General features: G+C 52.2%; 2 protein-coding genes across 2 annotated transcripts; both read left to right on the top strand.

Moving 5' to 3' along the window:
* The first annotated feature begins 65 nt into the window (after positions 1-65).
* TMEM127 (transmembrane protein 127) lies at positions 66-4,627 on the top strand. The gene is made up of 3 exons (XM_058820298.1): positions 66-1,320; positions 3,090-3,254; positions 4,227-4,627. Exons 1-3 carry the CDS (start codon positions 1,089-1,091, stop codon positions 4,532-4,534), a joined length of 705 nt encoding a protein of 234 aa, XP_058676281.1. The 5' UTR covers positions 66-1,088; the 3' UTR covers positions 4,535-4,627.
* A 1,036-nt stretch (positions 4,628-5,663) lies between these two features.
* Positions 5,664-17,068, top strand: STARD7 (StAR related lipid transfer domain containing 7). Its single transcript, XM_058820084.1, has 10 exons — positions 5,664-5,755; positions 6,005-6,125; positions 8,524-9,095; positions 10,051-10,190; positions 11,042-11,091; positions 12,298-12,408; positions 14,164-14,246; positions 14,728-14,827; positions 15,449-15,533; positions 16,511-17,068. The coding sequence occupies exons 1-10, from the start codon at positions 5,664-5,666 to the stop codon at positions 16,645-16,647; spliced, it is 1,491 nt and encodes a 496-aa protein (XP_058676067.1). The 3' UTR covers positions 16,648-17,068.
* The last annotated feature ends 792 nt before the right edge of the window (positions 17,069-17,860 follow it).

Here is a 17,860-nt window from a genome sequence, read left to right as displayed (position 1 = left end):
CGGAAGCGGAAGCGGAAGCGCGGCCGGGCGGGGCGGGGCCGTGAGGAGGGCCCGGAGCCGCTGCCGGGGCCCGGCGGGGTCGGGATCGGCACCGGCACCGGCACCGCCTGTCCCGGGATCGGCACCGGCGCCGCCTGTCCCGGGGCCGGGCTCAGCGCGTTCGGAGCGACCGGGACCGGTGTCGGAAACCACTGCCGGTGAACCCGGGGCGGGTGTCGGGGGTCCCGGAGCCTGTACCGGTGATCCCAGGGCCAGTGCCGGTTATCCCGGAGGGGTGTCAGGGTCCAGGAGCCGGTACCGGTTATCCCTGGGCGGGTGTCGGTGACGCAGGGAGGGTGCCGGGAGTCGGGAACCGGTGCCGGTTATCCCGGGGCAGTGCCAGGCGTCCCGGAACCGGTACCGGTTATCCCGGGGCGGGTGTCGGGCGTCCCGGAGCCGGTAGCGGTGACCCGGAGCGGGTGTCGGTGACGCGGGGAGGGTGCCGCGAGTCGGGAACCGGTACCGGAGATCCCAGGGCCGGTACAGCGTATCCCGGAACCTGGAGCCGGTGCTGGTAACCCGGAGCCGGTCCTGGTGATCCGGAGTGGGTGTCAGTGACCGGTACCGGGGCCCGGAGCAGGTGTCTGGTAACCCAGAGCAGGTGTCCCTTACCCCAGTGCCGGTACCGGTTCCAGTCCTGGTTCCGGTCCTGGTCCCATTCCCGGTGCCAGTCCTGGTGACCCAGGGCCGGTGTCCGTAACCCTGGTACCGGTCCCGGTTCCGTTCCCGGTCCCATTCCTGGTGCCAGTCCCAGTTCCAGTGACCCAGGGCCGGTGTAAATAACCCGGTACCGGTTCCAGTCCCAGTGCCGGTCTAGGTTCCAGTTTCAGTTCCAGTCCCAGTTACGGTGCCGATTCCGGTGACCCAGTACCGGTGCCCGTAACCCCGGTACCGGTTCCATTTGTGATCCCGGTCCCAGCCCTCGTTCTGGTGACCCAGGGCCAGCGTCCATAACCCCGGTGCCGGTTCCATTCCCGGTTCCGTTCCCGGTGCCAGTTCTGGTGCGGGTGACCCGGTACCGGTGTCCGTAACCCCGTCCCCTCCCCGCCATGTACTCGGCGGGCGCGGCGGGCGCGGTTCCGTCGCGGCGCCGTGGCGCGGCGCTGCCCAAGCAGCCGGAGCGCAGCCTGGCGTCGGCGCTGCCGGGGGCCCTGGCCATCACCGCGCTCTGCACCGCGCTGGCCGAGCCCGCCTGGCTGCGCATCCACGGCGGCACCTGCGCCCGCCAGGAGCTGGGCGTGGCCGACGTGCTGGGCTTCGTGCAGCCCGAGCTGCTCAGAGGTGAGCGGGGCGGCGGGATTCCGGAACGTTCTGTCCCTTCCGTGGCATTCTGTGTCCTTCTGTCGCCTTCCGGAACGTTCTGTGTCCTCCTGTCCCTTCTGGAACATTCCATGGCCTTCTGTGGCCTCCTGTCCCCTTCCGGAACACTCTGCCCCTTCTGTTCCTTCTGGAACGTTCTGTGTCCTCCTGTCCCTTCTGGAGCATTCCATGGCCTTCTGTGTCCTCCTGTCCCTTCTGAAACCTTCCGTTGTCTTCTGTCCCCTTCTGGAACCTTCTGTGGTCTTCTGTGGCATTCTGTGTCCTTCTGTCCCCTTCCAGAACCTTCCGTGGCCTTCTGTCCCTTCTGTTCTGTTCCTTCTGGAACCTTCTGTGGCCTTCTGTGTCCTTCTGTCTGCTCCAGAACCTTCTATGGCCCTTCTGTCCATTTCATCCCTTCCTGAGCCTTCTGTGTCCTTCTGTCCCCTTCCAGAACCTTCCATGGCCTTCTGTGTCCTTCTGTCCTATTCTGGAACCTTCCATGGCCTTCTGTGTCCTTCTGTCCTATTCTGGAACCTTCTGTGGCCTTCTGTGTCCTTCTGTCCACTCCAGAACCTTCTGTGGCCCTTCTGTCCATCCCTTCCTGAGCCTTCTGTGTCCCTCTGTCCCCTTCCGGAACCTTCCGTGGCCTTCTGTGTCCTTCTGTCCTATTCTGGAACCTTCCATGGCCTTCTGTTCCTTCTGCCCCCTTCCAGAACCTTCTGTGGCCTTCTGTCCACTCCAGAGCCTTCTGTCCCTCCCAGACCCCTCCAAAACCTTCTGCCCCTTCTGTCCCCTTCCAGAACCTTCCATGGCCTTCTGTGGCATTCTGTCCTCTTCTAGACCCCTCCAGAACCTTCTGTGTCCTTCTGTCCCCTTCCAAACCCTTCCAGAACCTTCCGTGGCGTTCCAGAGCCTTCCAGACCCTTCTGTGTCCATCTGTCCCTTCCAGAGCCTTCTGTGTCCTTCTGTCCCCTTCTGGAACCTTCTGTGGCCTTCTGTCCCTTCCAGAACCTTCCATCCCTTCCATCCTCTTCATCCTCGTCCATTCTCCCGTGTCCTTGTCCAAACCCATCTCCCTTCATCCCTCTCCATCTCCCTCCCTCCTCTTCCTCCCTCCTCCCTCCCCATTCCCGTGGAATTTCCCGTTCCCATTTTTCCAGCCTTGCTCCTCCCCCTCGGGCACAGGAACTCACCCCTAATTAAAGAGTCACCCCTAATTAATGACCTGTCCCTAATTAACAACTCACCCCTAATTAATGAGCCGTCCCTAATTACAGGGATTGGCTCAAAGGGGTGTTGGCATTTAAAGGAATAACATTTGGATTTGTTCCCCGAAAATCCCCAAAAATTCCCCAAAAATCTGCTCAAAATCCCCCCAAAAATCCCCAAAAAAATCCCCCAAAAATCCACTTTTCCTCCCCAAATTCTAGCTGGGCTGGGTCCCTTTACCAGAACAGTGAATTATTTTGGGGCATAAAATCCAAATATTTTGGTTGGAAAAGCAGATTTTTGGGGAGAATTTTTTAGGTGGAAAAACTGATTTTTTTAGGCGGAATATCTGTTTTTTTTTTTCACAGAAAATCCAAATTTTGGGCAGAAAATTCAAATTTTTTAGGGCAAAAAAAAATTCAGATATTTTGTGCAGAAACTTGGATTTTTTTTGCTGAAAAATCAGGTTTTTTTGTTAAAAAATCCAGATTTTCTTTGCTCTTATCCTGTTTTTTCCCACTTTTTCCCTTTTTTTCCCCCAGATTTCTGCATGAACCCACAGACAGTGCTGCTGCTGCGGGTCATCGCTGCTTTCTGCTTCCTGGGCATCCTGTGCAGCCTCGGCGCTTTCCTGCTCGACGTCTTCGGGCCCAAACACCCGGCCCTGAAAATCACCCGGCGCTACGCCTTCGCCCACATCCTCACAGGTGGGGGCACCCCAAAAACACCCCAAAATCCCGCAAAGATTTTTTTTAAAAAAGCAATTAAATGCACCCCAAAAATCCCCCAAAAATTTAAAAAAAAATTGATGAAATTTCACCCAGAAAAACACCAAAAATTAAATGGAAGGGATGAAATTCTCCCTAAAAATCCCCCCCCAAATTTTTTTTTTTTTTCATTTTCTCTCAATCTAACCCATTTTTTTCCATGTTTTTTCCCCAGTCGTGCAGTGTGCCACAGCAGTTGGGTTCTTCTGCTGGGCCTCAGAGCTCCTCCTGGAGACCCCAGACCCCAAACCCACCCCAATTTAACCCATTTTTGGATGTGTTGCCCAGTTTTTCCAATTTTTCCCAAATCTAACCCATTTTTAAAAAAAAATTAATGATTTTTTTCCCCAATCTAACCCAATTTTCCCCATTTTCCAGTCCTGCAGTGTGCCATGGTGATCGGGTTCTGCTCCTGGGCCTCGGAGCTGCTCCTGAAGAGCCCAGACCTATCCCAATCCAACCTATTTTTCCCCCTTTTTTTTGTTTTGTTTTTTCCCATTTTTTCCCAAATCTAACCTGTTTTTCCCCATTTTGCAGTGCTGCAGTGCGCCACGGTGATCGGCTTCTGCTACTGGGCCTCAGAGCTGCTCCTGGCGACCCCAGACCCAATTTTCCCCAATCTAACCCATTTTTACCCAGTTTTTCTTGGTTTTTTCCCCCGTTTTTTTCCCAAATCCAACCCAATTTTCCCAACTTTTCCCAAATCTAACCCGGTTTTCCCCATTTTGCAGTGCTGCAGTGCGCCACGGTGATCGGCTTCTGCTACTGGGCCTTGGAGCTGCTCCTGGCGACCCCAGACCAAATTTTCCCTAATCTAACCCATTTTTACCCAGTTTTTCTGTTTTTTTCCCCAATCTAACCCAATTTTCCCAACTTTTCCTAAATCTAACCCGTTTTTCCCCATTTTTCCAGTCCTGCAGTGCGCCACGGTGATCGGCTTCTGCTACTGGGCCTCGGAGCTGCTCCTGGCGCAGCAGCAGCAGCACAAGAAGTACCACGGCTCGCAGGTGTTCGTCACCTTCGCCGTCAGCTTCTACCTGGTGGCGGGCGCGGGCGGCGCCTCCATCCTGGCCACGGCCGCCAACCTGCTGCGGCACTACCCCAGCGAGGAGGAGGAGCAGGCCCTGGAGCTGCTCTCCGAGATGGAGGAGGCCGAGCCCTACGGGCCCGACTACGAGGTGGTCAACCAGTTCCAGCCGCCGCCCGCGTACACGCCCTGAGCCTGGTCATAGAGATGGTGGCCACCGTGATGCCGGTCACCATGATCACCATGATTGTGGTCAGCGTGATGGTGGCCACCGTGATGCTGGTCATCGTGAGCCTGGTCAGCGTGATGGTGGGCACCATGATGGCGGTCATCGTGATGGGTGGTCACCTTGGTCCTGGTTACCATGATCATGGTCATTGTGGTGGTGGCCCCCATGATCCCAGTCACCATGATCCTGGTCATAGAGATGGTGGCCACCATGATCAGAGTCATTGTGATGGTGGTCATCATGATGGTGGCCCCCGTGATCCCAGTCATCGTGATCCTGGTCATTGGGATGGTGGCCGCCAAGATGGCGGTCATCGTGATGGGTGGTGACCTTGATCCCGGTCGCCATGATCATGGTCCTTGTGATGGTGGCCACCAAGATGGCAGTCATTGTAATGGGTGGTCACCTTGATTGTGGTCACCATCATCATGGTCACTGTGGTGGTGGCCACCATTATCACAGTCACCATGATCACCATGATCGCGGTCATTATGATGGGTGGCCACCGTGATCCCGGTCACCGTGATCCTGGTCATTGTGATGGTGGCCACCGTGATCCCAATCACCATGATCCTGGTCATTGTGATGGGTGGTCACCTTGATCCTGGTCGCCATGATCATGGTCGTTGTGATGGTGGCCACCAAGATGGCAGTCATCGTGATGGGTGGTCACCTTGATTTTGGTCACCATCATCATGGTCATTGTGGTGGTGGCCACCATGATCACAGTCATTGCGATGGCGGTCATCGTGATGGTGGCCACCAAGATGGCGGTCAGTGTGATGGAGGCCACCATGATCCTGGTCACCATGATCACCATGATCCTGGTCAGTGCGATGGTGGCCACCATGATAATGGTCATCATGATGGGTGGTCACCTTGATTTTGGTCACCTTGATCCTGGTCATCGTGATGGGTGGTCATCATGATGGTGTCCACCTTTATCCCAATGGTCACTATGCTTGTGGCCATTGTGATTCCGGACGCCACGATCATGGTCATTGTGATGGTGGCCACCATGATCCTGATCACCGTGATCCCAGTCATCATGGTGGTGGCCACCATGATTCTGGTCACCTTGATCCTGGTCACCATGATCGTGGTCACCTTGATCCTGGTCATCGCATTGGTGGCCACCATGATGGTGTTGGATCGAGTGGACAGAGAGGCCGGATCGTCACTGGGGTGGGGGACGTGGTGTGGGAGGGCTGGCTGGGGAGATGTCAAGAGGTCTTCCAGGGGAGGATCTGTCCAGGTGGATCCCGGGAGATGTTCCAGCAAAGGATTGGTCTGGATGGAGACAGGAAGTTCTTCCAGGAGAGGATTTGTCCAGGTTGGATCCCAGGAACTCTTCCAGTGAAGGACGTTTTGGACAGGTCCTGGAAGTTCTTCCAGCAAAGGATTTCTGCAGGTGGATCCTGGGAGTTCTCCCAGGGAAGGACTTGTTGGAGCAGAGCCTGGAAGTTCCTCCAGGGGAGGATTTCTCCAGGTGGATCCCAGGAGATCTTCCAGGGACCTCGATCCCGGAGTTGGTTCCGTGGCTCTCCTGCTCCAGGTGGGTTTTCCTTGGAATGAGGGGAGTGGGATCCACAATTCCCAATGGAGTGAGAACCTTGGGATCTCCATGGATCCAGAACTTTGGGATCCCCAATTCCCAATGAATCGAGAACTTCGGGATGCCCAATTCCCCATGGAGTGAGAACTTTGGGATCTCCATGCACTGAGAGCCTTGGGATCCCCAATTCCCTGTGGATTGAGAACTTTGGGATCCACCATTCCCCGTGGACTGAGAACTTTGGGATCTGGAATTCCCAATGGATACAGAACTTTGGGATTCCCCTGGAGTGAGAACTTTGGGATCCCCAATTCCCAACGGATCAGGAACTTTGGGATCTCCATGAACTGAGAACTTTGGGATCCCCAATTCCCAGCAGGTCGAGAACTTTAGGATCCTCCTGGAATGAGAACTCTGGGATCTCCATGGGTCGAGGACTTTGGGATCAGGAATTCCCAATGGACCAAAAACTTTGAGATCCCCAATTCCCAATAGATTGAGAACTCTGGGATCCCCACTTCCCCCTGGAATGAGAACTTTGGGATCCCCAATTTCCAGTGGATGCAGAACTTTGGGATCTCCATGGATCCAGAACTTTGGGATCCCCAATTTCCAACGGCTCCAGAACTTTGGGATCTGGAATTCCCCGTGGAATGAGAACTCTGGGATCCCCAATTCCCACCAGATCCCCGACTTTGGGGTCCCCCATTCCCCACCCCATCCCCTCTCCCGGCTCTCCCCCCTTTCCCCACATTTCTCCCCCTATTTAAAAATTTGGGAATTCCCATCCCCGCTCGCCCCTTTTTCCCCCCCATGGACATTCTGCACTTTATTCCAGGCTCTGGGAATTCCGGGATCGCCTTTGGGTTTTTTTTTTTTGGCTTTTTTTTGGGATCATCCCACAAAATTTGGGAATTTTGGCCTCCCTGGGAAATCGGGATGAGCCCTGCTGGAAAAACCCGGAGCCTTTATGCAAACCCCTCCACTCCCATCCCATTTTCCCCCATAAAATTCCCAATTTTTTCCCCGCTCTGATTTTTCCCAGAAATTTTTGGGGCCAAAACAACAAAAAAATAGGAAAAAAATCCCGCCAGGATTGAAATTCCCAACAAAATTCCCATTCCTGGAATGCTTCGGCTCAGAGGGGATTTTTTAGGGAATCTCCTGAATTTTTAGGGAATTCTAACCACAGGATCCGACTCCTTGCAGGTCCTGATGCTTTTATCCCGATTTTCCTGCTTTTATCCCAAATTTCCTGCTTTTATCCCCATTTTCCTGCTCTTTTTTTCCCCTTTTTTTCCCATTTTTTCTTCCCCCTGGCTATGCAAGAGCTCCCCCGGGATGGAAATCCCAGAAAAATCCTGGAAAAATAAAAAATTCCACAAAAAAAAATTAAAAATCCCGAGAAAGGCTCGGGAGGAGCCAAATTAACCCAAAAACCCTCGGGGGAAAATCCCGGGATTTGGGATCCGCCGGGAAAAGCTTCGGGATTCCCCCTGGATATGCAAAAAGGGCGCCAATAAATCTGTGGAAAATGGGATTTTCTGAGAGAATTCCCAAAAAAATCCCACAGGGATGGGAGGGGTTGCTCGGGGATTTTGGGATTTGGGATTGGATTTTTGGGGGAATAAAGGGGGGAAAGAGACCGGGGGGCGTGGTTGGGAATGGGGAGGGTGGAGCCTGAAAAATGGGGATGGATCCCACAAAAATGGGGATGGATCCCAAAAAAATGGGGATGGATCCCATAAAATTGGGGATGGATCCTAAAAATAATGGGCTGGATCGTATAGAACAGGGCTGGATCCCAAAAAGCAGCCATAAACCATGGGCCCTATAATCTCCTGAGCCAAAACTGTCAATAACACCTATAATCCCAAATATTGTCCGACCCCATAACCCCCAATAATCCCCTAAAACCCCCCAAACCTATAACTCACAATAATCCCCCATAATTCAAATAATCCCCTATAAACCCCCAGATTCTATAATCCACAATAATCCCCCATAACCCTCCATAATCCCCTATAGATCCCCGACCCCAAAGCCCCAAATATGACCCCAAAACCCCCAATAATTCCCCCAAAACTCCCCTAAATCCCCCTTAACCCGACCCTCCGCAGGGGGCGTGGCCACACACAAGCTCCGCCCACTTTTGCACGGCCCGTTCAAGCCCCGCCCCTTTCCTTTCGCCCTGGCGGCTCCCACTTCCGGTATCGCCCGCGGGGTGGGCGTGGCCTCATAGCCTCCAGCCAATCACCGCGCGGGGCGGCACTGCTCGGACCAATGGGATCGCAGGGAAGGCCCAGAGCTCACAGCGCCCCATAACAAGCTCAAAGAACGCCTCAAAACCCCCCAAAACGCCCAAATATCCCCTAAAACACCCCCGACGCCATAGCAGATCGGGGGCGTGGTCACGCACAAGCCCCGCCCACCGCTTCGCCCCCGATTCCCTCTGGCCCTCACACCCCCTTCCGGTATCACGCGCTGCTGGGCGTGGCTTCATCCCCTCCAACCAATCAGCTCGCGGGGCGGTGCAGCGCCGGCCAATAGCGGCGCGGCGCGCGGCGATGACGCGCTGGAGCGCGACGCGCGGCGCGGCGGGGCCGGCATGTGGCGGCCGCTGGCCGCGCTCGCCGCCCGCGGCGCCACCGGAGGCACCGGCGGGGCCTCCCCCGGAGCCGCCCCCGGCCCCGCGCCGCTGCCGCTGCTGCTGGCGCTGCTCGCCCGCCACTGCGCCTGCGGGACGGCGCGCCGGGCCCGGCAGCGCGGCGGGCCCGGAGACGCGGCCCGCGGCACCGGGAGAGGAACCGGGAGCGGCGGCTCCGGGAGCGGCGGCTCCGGGCGCGGCCGCTGGGGAGGTTCCCGGGGCCGGTGCGGGCTGGGAGCGCCGCGGGGCGCCCTGATGGCCGCGATCGGTGCCGGAGCCTTCGTGTGGGACGGGCAGCGCATCGAGGAGGAGGAGCTGAGGCGGTGAGCGCGACACACCGGGAATCACGGCGGGAATTACGGGGATAACAGCGGGAATAACGGCGGGGATAATACCGGGCATAATGGAAATAACACCGGCAATAACGGCAGGAATAACAGTGGGAATAATGGAAATAACACCGGGAATAACGGCGGAAATAACAGTGGGAATAGTGGCGGGGATAACACCGGGAATAACGGCGGGGATAATGGGGATAACAACGGGAATAATACCGGGAATTACGGGAATAACATCGGGATTAACGGCGGGAATAATACTGGGGATAATGGGGATAACACCGGGAATAACGGCGGGAATAATACTAGGGATAACAGGAATAATGGCGGGGATAATGGGGATAACACCGGGAATAACACTGGGCATAATACCGGGAATAACGGCGGGAATAACACCGGGAATGACTGGAATAACACCGGGAATAACGGCGGGGATAATGGGGATAACAACGGGAATAATACCGGGAATTACGGGAATAACATCGGGATTAACGGCGGGAATAATACTGGGGATAATGGGGATAACACCGGGAATAACACTGGGAACCACACCGGGAGTGACTGGGCTAATACAGGAATAACGGCGGCAATAACTCCGGGATAATGGCGGGAATACCGGGAATAATACCGGGAATCACGGCGGGAATGGTGGAAGAATACCGAGAAAAATACCGGGAATAGTACCGGGAATAACGAGAATAACACCGGGAATAACGGCGGCAATAGCACCGGGGTCATAGCGGGAATGGGGGGATAACAGAAACGGGATAAACACTGGGAAAAACGGGAATATTGGGGTGATGGAATAACGGGGATGGGGGAATGCCGGGAATAACAGGAACGGGGGGATAACGGGATACCGGGAATGGGACAGAGGGGACGCTGGGGATAAAAATCAGGGATTTGGCTCCCGGTATCCCATAAAACCGGAATCCCGCAGGTCGGCGCAGGCGCTGCAGCAGCTCGAGGATCCCGGGGCGTTCCCGGAGCAGGAGCGGGGCTGGGAGCCGGTGATGCAGCGGGAGCGGTTCCGCCTCTGGCGCCGCCCCATCCCCGGCTCGGCCCTGTTCCAGTACCGAGGTGGGGAATTCCTGAAATCCCCAATTCCCCAAAATCCCTGATTCCCCAATTCCCAAAATCCTGGGCTCCCAAAATCCCCGGATTCCCAAAATCTTGACATCCCAAATTCCCCCAGATCCCAGAATCCCCAAATTCCCAAAACCCTGAGTTCCCAAAATTCTCAGATTCCCAAAATTTAAAAATCCCAAATCCCGAATTCCTGAAATTCCCAAAATCCCAAATCCCTGAATCCCCTAAATCCTCAATTCCCAAAATCCCAAACTGTCAGATTCCCTAAAATCCCTGAAATTCCCAATTCCCAAATTCCCCAAATCCCAAATTTCCTAAATCCCTTAAATTCCCAAAATCCCAAATCCCTGAATCCCCTAAATCCTCAATTCCCAAAATCCCAAACTGTCAGATTCCCTAAAATCCCTGAAATTCCCAATTCCCAAATTCCCCAAATCCCAAATTTCCTAAATCCCTTAAATTCCCAAAATCCCAAATCCCTGAATCCCCTAAATCCTCAATTCCCAAAATCCCAAACTGTCAGATTCCCTAAAATCCCTGAAATTCCCAATTCCCAAATTCCCCAAATCCCAAATTTCCTAAATCCCTTAAATTCCCAAAATCCCAAATCCCTGGATCCCCTAAATCCTCAATTCCCCAATTCCCAAAATCCCAAATTCACAAATTCCTCCATTCTCAAATTCCCAAGATCCCAAATTCCCCAATTCCCAACTCGCCCAATTCCCAACTTCCCCAAAATCCCAGAAATTCTCAAATTTTGGGATTCCCGTGGTCCCTCAATTCCCAGGATTTGTGGATTTTTGGGGTTTTGGGATTTGCTGATTTTTGGGATTTTCCTGCAGTTTTTGGCTCCTACACCGACGTCACTCCCAGGCAATTCTTCAACGTCCAGGTGAGCAGAATTCCCAAAAATTCCCCAAAATTCCCAAAAATTCCTTGGAAATTCTTGGAATTCTTGCCAGGATTTGACTCCAGGGCTGGGAATGTTTGGGAATTCCGGATCCTCCCCTGAAGGTTTTTTGGGATCAGGGTAGGGGAGGGATTTTTTCCCTGTTTTTTCCTGGAATTCTGGGGGTTTCCCAATTTTCCCAACCCATCCCAATTTTCTCTGCAATTCCAGGATTTTTCCTGCCATTCCTGCTCGTGATTTTCCCTGGAACTCTGGGGTTTCTCCCTCTTGATTTTTCCTCATAATTCCAGGTTTTCCCCATCCTATTTTTCCTGGAATTCTGGGATTTTCCAGATCCCGTTTTTCTCTGGCATTCCAGGTTTTCTTGGCATTCCTGGTTCTTGTTTTTCCTGGAATTCTGGGATTTATTCCCGGGTTTTTCCCTGATCCCATTTTTCCCCATAATTCCAGAATTTCCTAATTCTGTTTTCCCCCATAATTCTGTTTTCCCCTGATCCCATTTTCCTGGGATTTTCTGTTATCCCGGGTTTGTTTCTGGGATTTTCCTGCCCTCGTTTTCCCCCATAATTCCAGATTTTCCCCATTCCATTTTTCCTGGAATTCTGGGATTTTCCAGATCCCATTTTTCCCTGGCATTCCAGGTTTTCTTGGCATTCCTGATCGTTGTTTTTCCTGGAATTCCAGGCTTTATCCCTGGTTTTTCCCCAGTCCTGTTATCCTGGGATTTCCCCGTTATCCCAGGTTTTTTTCTGGGATTTCCCCATTCCAATTTTCCCTGGAATTCTGGGATTTCTTTCAGTCATTCACGATCCCATTTCTCCTGGAATTCTGGGATTTATTCCTGGGTTTGTCCCTGATCCCATTTTCCCAGGATTTCCCGTTATCCTGGGTTTGTTTCTGGGATTTCCCCCTGGAATTCTGGGATTTCCCTGGAATTCCAGGATTTCATTCAGTCATTCCTGATCCCATTTCTCCTGGAATTCCAGGATTTATTTTCGGGTTTTTCCCCAATCCCAATTTCCCAGGGTTTCCCCATTGTCCCGGGTTTATTTCTGGGGTTTCCCTGTCCCCATTTTTCCCTAGAATTCCAGGATTTCCCCATTATCCCGGGTTTATTTCTGGGGTTTCCCTGTCCCCATTTTTCCGGGATTTCCCTGGAATTCCTGGTTTTTTTGGGATATTTCCCAGCTGGACACCGAGTACCGCAAGCAGTGGGATTCGCTGGTGCTGAAGCTCGACGTGGTGGAGCGGGACCCGGCCACGGGCTCGGAGGTGATCCACTGGGTCACACAGTTCCCGGTGAGAGATTTGGGATTTGGGATCCACTGGGTCACACAGTTCCCGGTGAGAGATTTGGGATTTGGGGTCTGGGATTTGGGATTTGGGATCCAGTGGGTCACACAGTTCCCAGTGAGAGATTTGGGATTTGGGGTTTGGGATCCACTGGGTCACACAGTTCCCGGTGAGAGATTTGGGATTTGGGATCCACTGGGTCACACAGTTCCCGGTGAGAGATTTGGGGTTTGGGATCCACTGGGTCACACAGTTCCCGGTGAGAGATTTGGGGGTTTGGGGTTTGGGATCCACTGGGTTACACAGTTCCCAGTGAGAGATTTGGGGTTTGGGATTTGGGATTGGGGATTTGGGATCTGAGGTGATCCAGTGGGTCACACAGTTCCCGGTGAGAGAGTTGGGATTTGGGATCCACTGGGTCACACAGTTCCCGGTGAGAGATTTGGGATTTGGGATCCACTGGGTCACACAGTTCCCGGTGAGAGATTTGGGATTTGGGATCCACTGGGTCACACAGTTCCCGGTGAGAGATTTGGGGTTTGGGGTCTGGGATTTGGGATTTGGGATCCAGTGGGTCACACAGTTCCCGGTGAGAGATTTGGGATTTGGGGTTTGGGATCCACTGGGTCACACAGTTCCCGGTGAGAGAGTTGGGATTTGGGGTCTGGGATTTGGGATTTGGGATCCAGTGGGTCACACAGTTCCCAGTGAGAGATTTGGGATTTGGGATTTGGGATTGGGGATTTGGGATCTGAGGTGATCCAGTGGGTCACACAGTTCCCGGTGAGAGAGTTGGGATTTGGGATCCACTGGGTCACACAGTTCCCAGTGAGAGATTTGGGATCCACTGGGTCACACAGTTCCCGGTGAGAGATTTGGGAATTTGGGGTCTGGAATTTGGGATTTGGGATCCACTGGGTCACACAGTTCCCGGTGAGAGATTTGGGAATTTGGGATTTGGGATCCACTGGGTCACACAGTTCCCGGTGAGAGATTTGGGATTTGGGGTCTGGAATTGGGGATTTGGGATCCACTGGGTCACACAGTTCCCGGTGAGAGATTTGGGGATTTGGGGTTTGGAATTGGGGATTTGGGATCTGAGGGGATCCACTGGGTCACACAGTTCCCAGTGAGAGATTTGGGATTGGGGTTTGGGGTCTGGGATTTGGGATCCACTGGGTCACACAGTTCCCAGTGAGAGATTTGGGATTGGGGTTTGGGGTCTGGGATTGGGGATTTGGGATCCACTGGGTCACACAGTTCCCAGTGAGAGATTTGGGGATTTGGGGTTTGGGGTTTGGGATCGGAGGTGATCCACTGGGTCACACAGTTGCCAGTGAGCACTGAGGGATTTGGGGTTTAGGATTTGGGATTGGGACCCAGCCACGGGCTCAGAGGGGATCCATGGGGTCATGCAGTTCCTGGTGAAAGATTTGGGATTGGGCATTTGGGATCTGGGATTGGGATCCAGCCATGGGGTCCGAGGTGATCCATGGGGTCACCCAGTTCCTGGTGAGCAAAGGGAATTTGGGATTTGAGATTTGGGGGTTGGGATTGGGATTTGGGATCCAAGGTAATCCACTGGGTCACACAGTTCCCAGTGAGCCGCTTGGGATTTGGGACTGACTCCATTCCTTGGAATCCCTTTGGGATCCGGGATTTGGGATCTAGAACTGGGATGGTGGCTGATTCCATTCCTTGGGATCTGGGACGGGGTCTGGGGTCCATTTTGGGATCCTGACCCCACTGACCCCGTTGCAGTACCCGATGTACTCCCGGGATTACGTTTACGTCCGGCGCTACAGCGTCGACAGCGACCGCAACCTCATGGTGCTCGTCTCCAGGTGGGGCATCCCGCCAAAAAACCCCACAGAATTCCCAAATAAACCTGTGGAATTCCCAAAAAAAACCCCACAGAATTCCCCCCAAAAAGTCCCCTGCAATTCCCCAAAAAAACCCCACAAAATTCCCCAAAAAACCCACGGGGAAATCCCAGAAAAAACCTCATGGAATTCCCAAAAATCCCCCATGGAATTTCCAAAAAATCCTTCCTGGAAATCCCAAAAAACCCCACAGAATTCCCAAAAAAAAAAAACCCCATGGAATTCCCAAAAAAACCCCATTGAATCCCTGGAAATCCCCCATAGAATTCCCAAAAAAATCCCCTATGGAATTCCCACCCTAAAATCCCCCATGGAATTCCCACCCCAAAATCCCAATTCTCATCGTTTTCCCAGGAATTTTTTGGGTTTTCCCTCTCCCCCACCCCAGATTCTTTTTGGGATGGTCCCGAATTCCTGAAAAATTCCCAAATAATCCCCACAGGGCTGTGGAGCATCCCGGGATTCCCGAGGACCCTGAGCACGTCCGGGTTCGGAGCTACGAATCCCACATGGTGATCCGGCCCCACCGCGGCTTCGACGAGGTGGGAATGCCCAAAATCCTGGAAAAACTGGGAAAAATCCAGGGGGAAATTGGGGAAAATCATGGGAAAAACTGGGGGGAAATAGTGGGAAAATCACAGGAAAAATTGGGGAGAAACCCTGGGAAAATCACAAGAAAAATCCTGGGAAAACTGGGGGGAAATAGTGAGAAAATTGAGGGAAAATCCAGGAAAATCACAGAAAATTTGGAAAAAAATCTGGGGAAAATCCTGGAAAAATCACAGAAAAATCCCAGGAAAATTGGGGGGAAATCCCAGGAAAATTCTGGGAAATCTTGGAAAAACTGGGGAAAATCTGTGAAAATTCTGGGAAAACATCCTGGAAAAACTGGGGAAAATCCTGGGAAAATACCAGGAAAAACTTGGGAATATCCTGGGAAAAATCACAGAAAAACTGGGAAATCTGAGGAAATCCCAGGATTTTGGGGGGGTTGGGATCAGGTTTGGGAGTGGGATTCGGAAAAGGGGGTGGAAAATGCCCAAAAATTGGGGAAGCCCCCAAATAATTTGGAGAATTTGGGATCTGGGGGTGGTTTCTGGGGCAATTCCCGCCAGGGATTGTTGGGATTTTGGGGAATTTTGGGTGATTTTGGTGTTTTCCAGAACGGCTTCGATTACCTGCTGACGTACAGCGACAACCCCCAGACCGTGTTCCCGCGCTACTGCCTCAGCTGGATGGTGTCCAGCGGTGAGAATTCCCAAAAAAACCCCCAAAATTCCAGGGAAATCTTGAGGAAAAGAGGGGAGGAAGAGAAGGAAAAACTGGGGGAGAAAAGGGGGAAAAATTGGGGGGAAAAATGGTGAGAAAGGGAAAAAAATTAGAGGAAAAAGTGGGAGAAATTGAGGAAAAATTGGGGGGGAAATGGCGAAAAAATGGTAAAAAATTGGGAGAAAAATGGAGAAAAAATTGGGGAAAACAAGGAGAAAATTGGGGGAAAAGGGGGAAAATTTGGGAGAAGGGTTTCCCACCCTTTGGGGTCTCCAGGGATGCCAGAGTTCCTGGAGAAGCTCCACTGGGGAAAAAGAGAAAAATCAGAAAACCTGGGAAAGATGGGGGAAAAATATAAAAATTGGGAGAAAAAGTGGGAGAAATGGAGGAAAATTTGGGGTGAAAAAATGGGAAAAAATTGGGGGAAGAGGGTAAAAAATGGGGAGAAAATAGGGAAATATTGGGAAAACAATTGGGGAAAGAAGGGGAAAATTGAGAAAAAAATGGGGGGGAATAGTAAAAAATTGGGGGAAAAATGGAGAAAAAATTGTGAGAAAAATGGGAAAAACTGGGGGAAAAAAGGAGAAAACTGGGGGAAAATTTGGGAGAAGGGTTTCCCAGCCTTTGGGGTCTACAGGGATGCCGGAGTTCCTGGAGAAGCTGCACTTGGGAAAAGGGGAAAATGGGGAGGCAAAAGGAAAAAATTGTGGGGAAAAAGGGAAAAATTAGGGGAAAGAAAGAGGAAAAAAGATAAAAATTGGGAGGAAAAAGTGGGAGAAATTGAGGAAAAATTGGGGGGAAAATGGCAAAAAAAAGGGGAAAAATTGGGGGAAAAGGGTAAAAAATTGGGAGAAAGATGGAGAAAAATTTGAGAAAAGTTGGGGAAAAAAAGGAGAAAATTGGGGGGAAAGGGGGAAATTTTGGGAGAAGGGTTTCCCACCCTCTGGGGTCTCCAGGGATGCCGGAGTTCCTGGAGAAGCTGCACTCGGCGGCGCTGAAGGCCAAGAAGATGGAGCTGGAGCTGAGGGATTACCTGAGCCCGGCCAAGGGCCCCGAGCCCCGCGGGGCCGCCCAGCACCTGGAGTACGCCTGAGGGAACGGCCGGAAAACAGCTGGAAAACATCTGGAAAATGGTGGGAAAACAGCAGGGAAACATCTGGAAAACGGTGGGAAAACAAAGGGGAAATGACCACAAAATGGCGGAAAAACGATCAGAAAATGGCGGGAAAACGGCCACAAAATGGCGGAAAGGAAGAAGGAAAATGGCGGGAAAACGGCCACAAAATGGCGGGGAAATGGAAGGAAAATGGCGGAAAAAAATTCCTGGAAAATCCCCAGGAAAACTTTGGGAATGGATGGGGAAATGCCAGCAATAAACTGGGGGAAAAAAAAAAAACAAACTCTGGGGGGTTGTCCCAGAAGCACTGGAAATAAACTGGGAAAAAAATCCTAAAAATTGTCCTGGGAATATTGGGAGTAAATTTGGGAATTGTTGTAAAAGCAATGGGAATGAAATGGGAGAAATAAATGGGAATTGGCCCAGAAATCCCGGGAATAAATTGGGAATGAAAATGGAATTCCCAAGATTTTGGGAATTTTTGGGATTTGGGGTCAGAATTCCCAAATTTGGGGCTGGAATTCCCAGAATTGGGGTCATAATTTTTGGGATTGGGGTTGGAATTCCCAGGATTGGGGTTGGAATTTTTGGGATTGGGGTCAGATTTCCCAGGACTTGGGGCTGGAAAAAAAGGGAATTTTGTGGTGGTTTTTTGGGATTTTGGGGTCGTCACCCTCAGGGATTTTCTCTCTTCCCAAAATTCCTCCCTCTTCCACCCCTAAAATTCCCAAAATTCTCCAAAATTCTGGAATTCTGAACCTTTATTGCACAACCGCAGCGAGGGGATCCCAAATTCCCCCCAGAAATCCCAGATTTATCCCCAGATTCTTCTGGGAATGGGATTTTTGGGATTGGGGTTTTTTGGGAATGGGGGATTTTTGGGAACGGGGAATTTGGGGATTTTTGGGAACGGGAAATTGGGCTTGGGATTTTGGGGAATTCTGGGAATGGGAAATTGGGAATTTTTGGGATTTTGGGGAATTCTGGGAATGGGAAATTGGGAATTTTTGGGATTTTGGGGAATTCTGGGAATGGGAAATTGGGAATTTTTGGGATTTTGGGGATTTCCCTGAGTTGTTCCCAATCCCGGGGGAGCTCAGAGCGGGACCCCCCAAAAAGCCTCGTACCGGGGGGAAGAGGGGACATTGGGGACAGCATTGGGGACATTGGGAGTGTCCCCGTCACAGGG

Source organism: Ammospiza caudacuta, chromosome 26 (assembly GCF_027887145.1).
Source record: "Ammospiza caudacuta isolate bAmmCau1 chromosome 26, bAmmCau1.pri, whole genome shotgun sequence".
Lineage (NCBI taxonomy): Eukaryota > Metazoa > Chordata > Aves > Passeriformes > Passerellidae > Ammospiza > Ammospiza caudacuta.
Note: the sequence above shows the minus strand (reverse complement) of the source record. Positions and strands in the feature narration are given on the sequence as shown.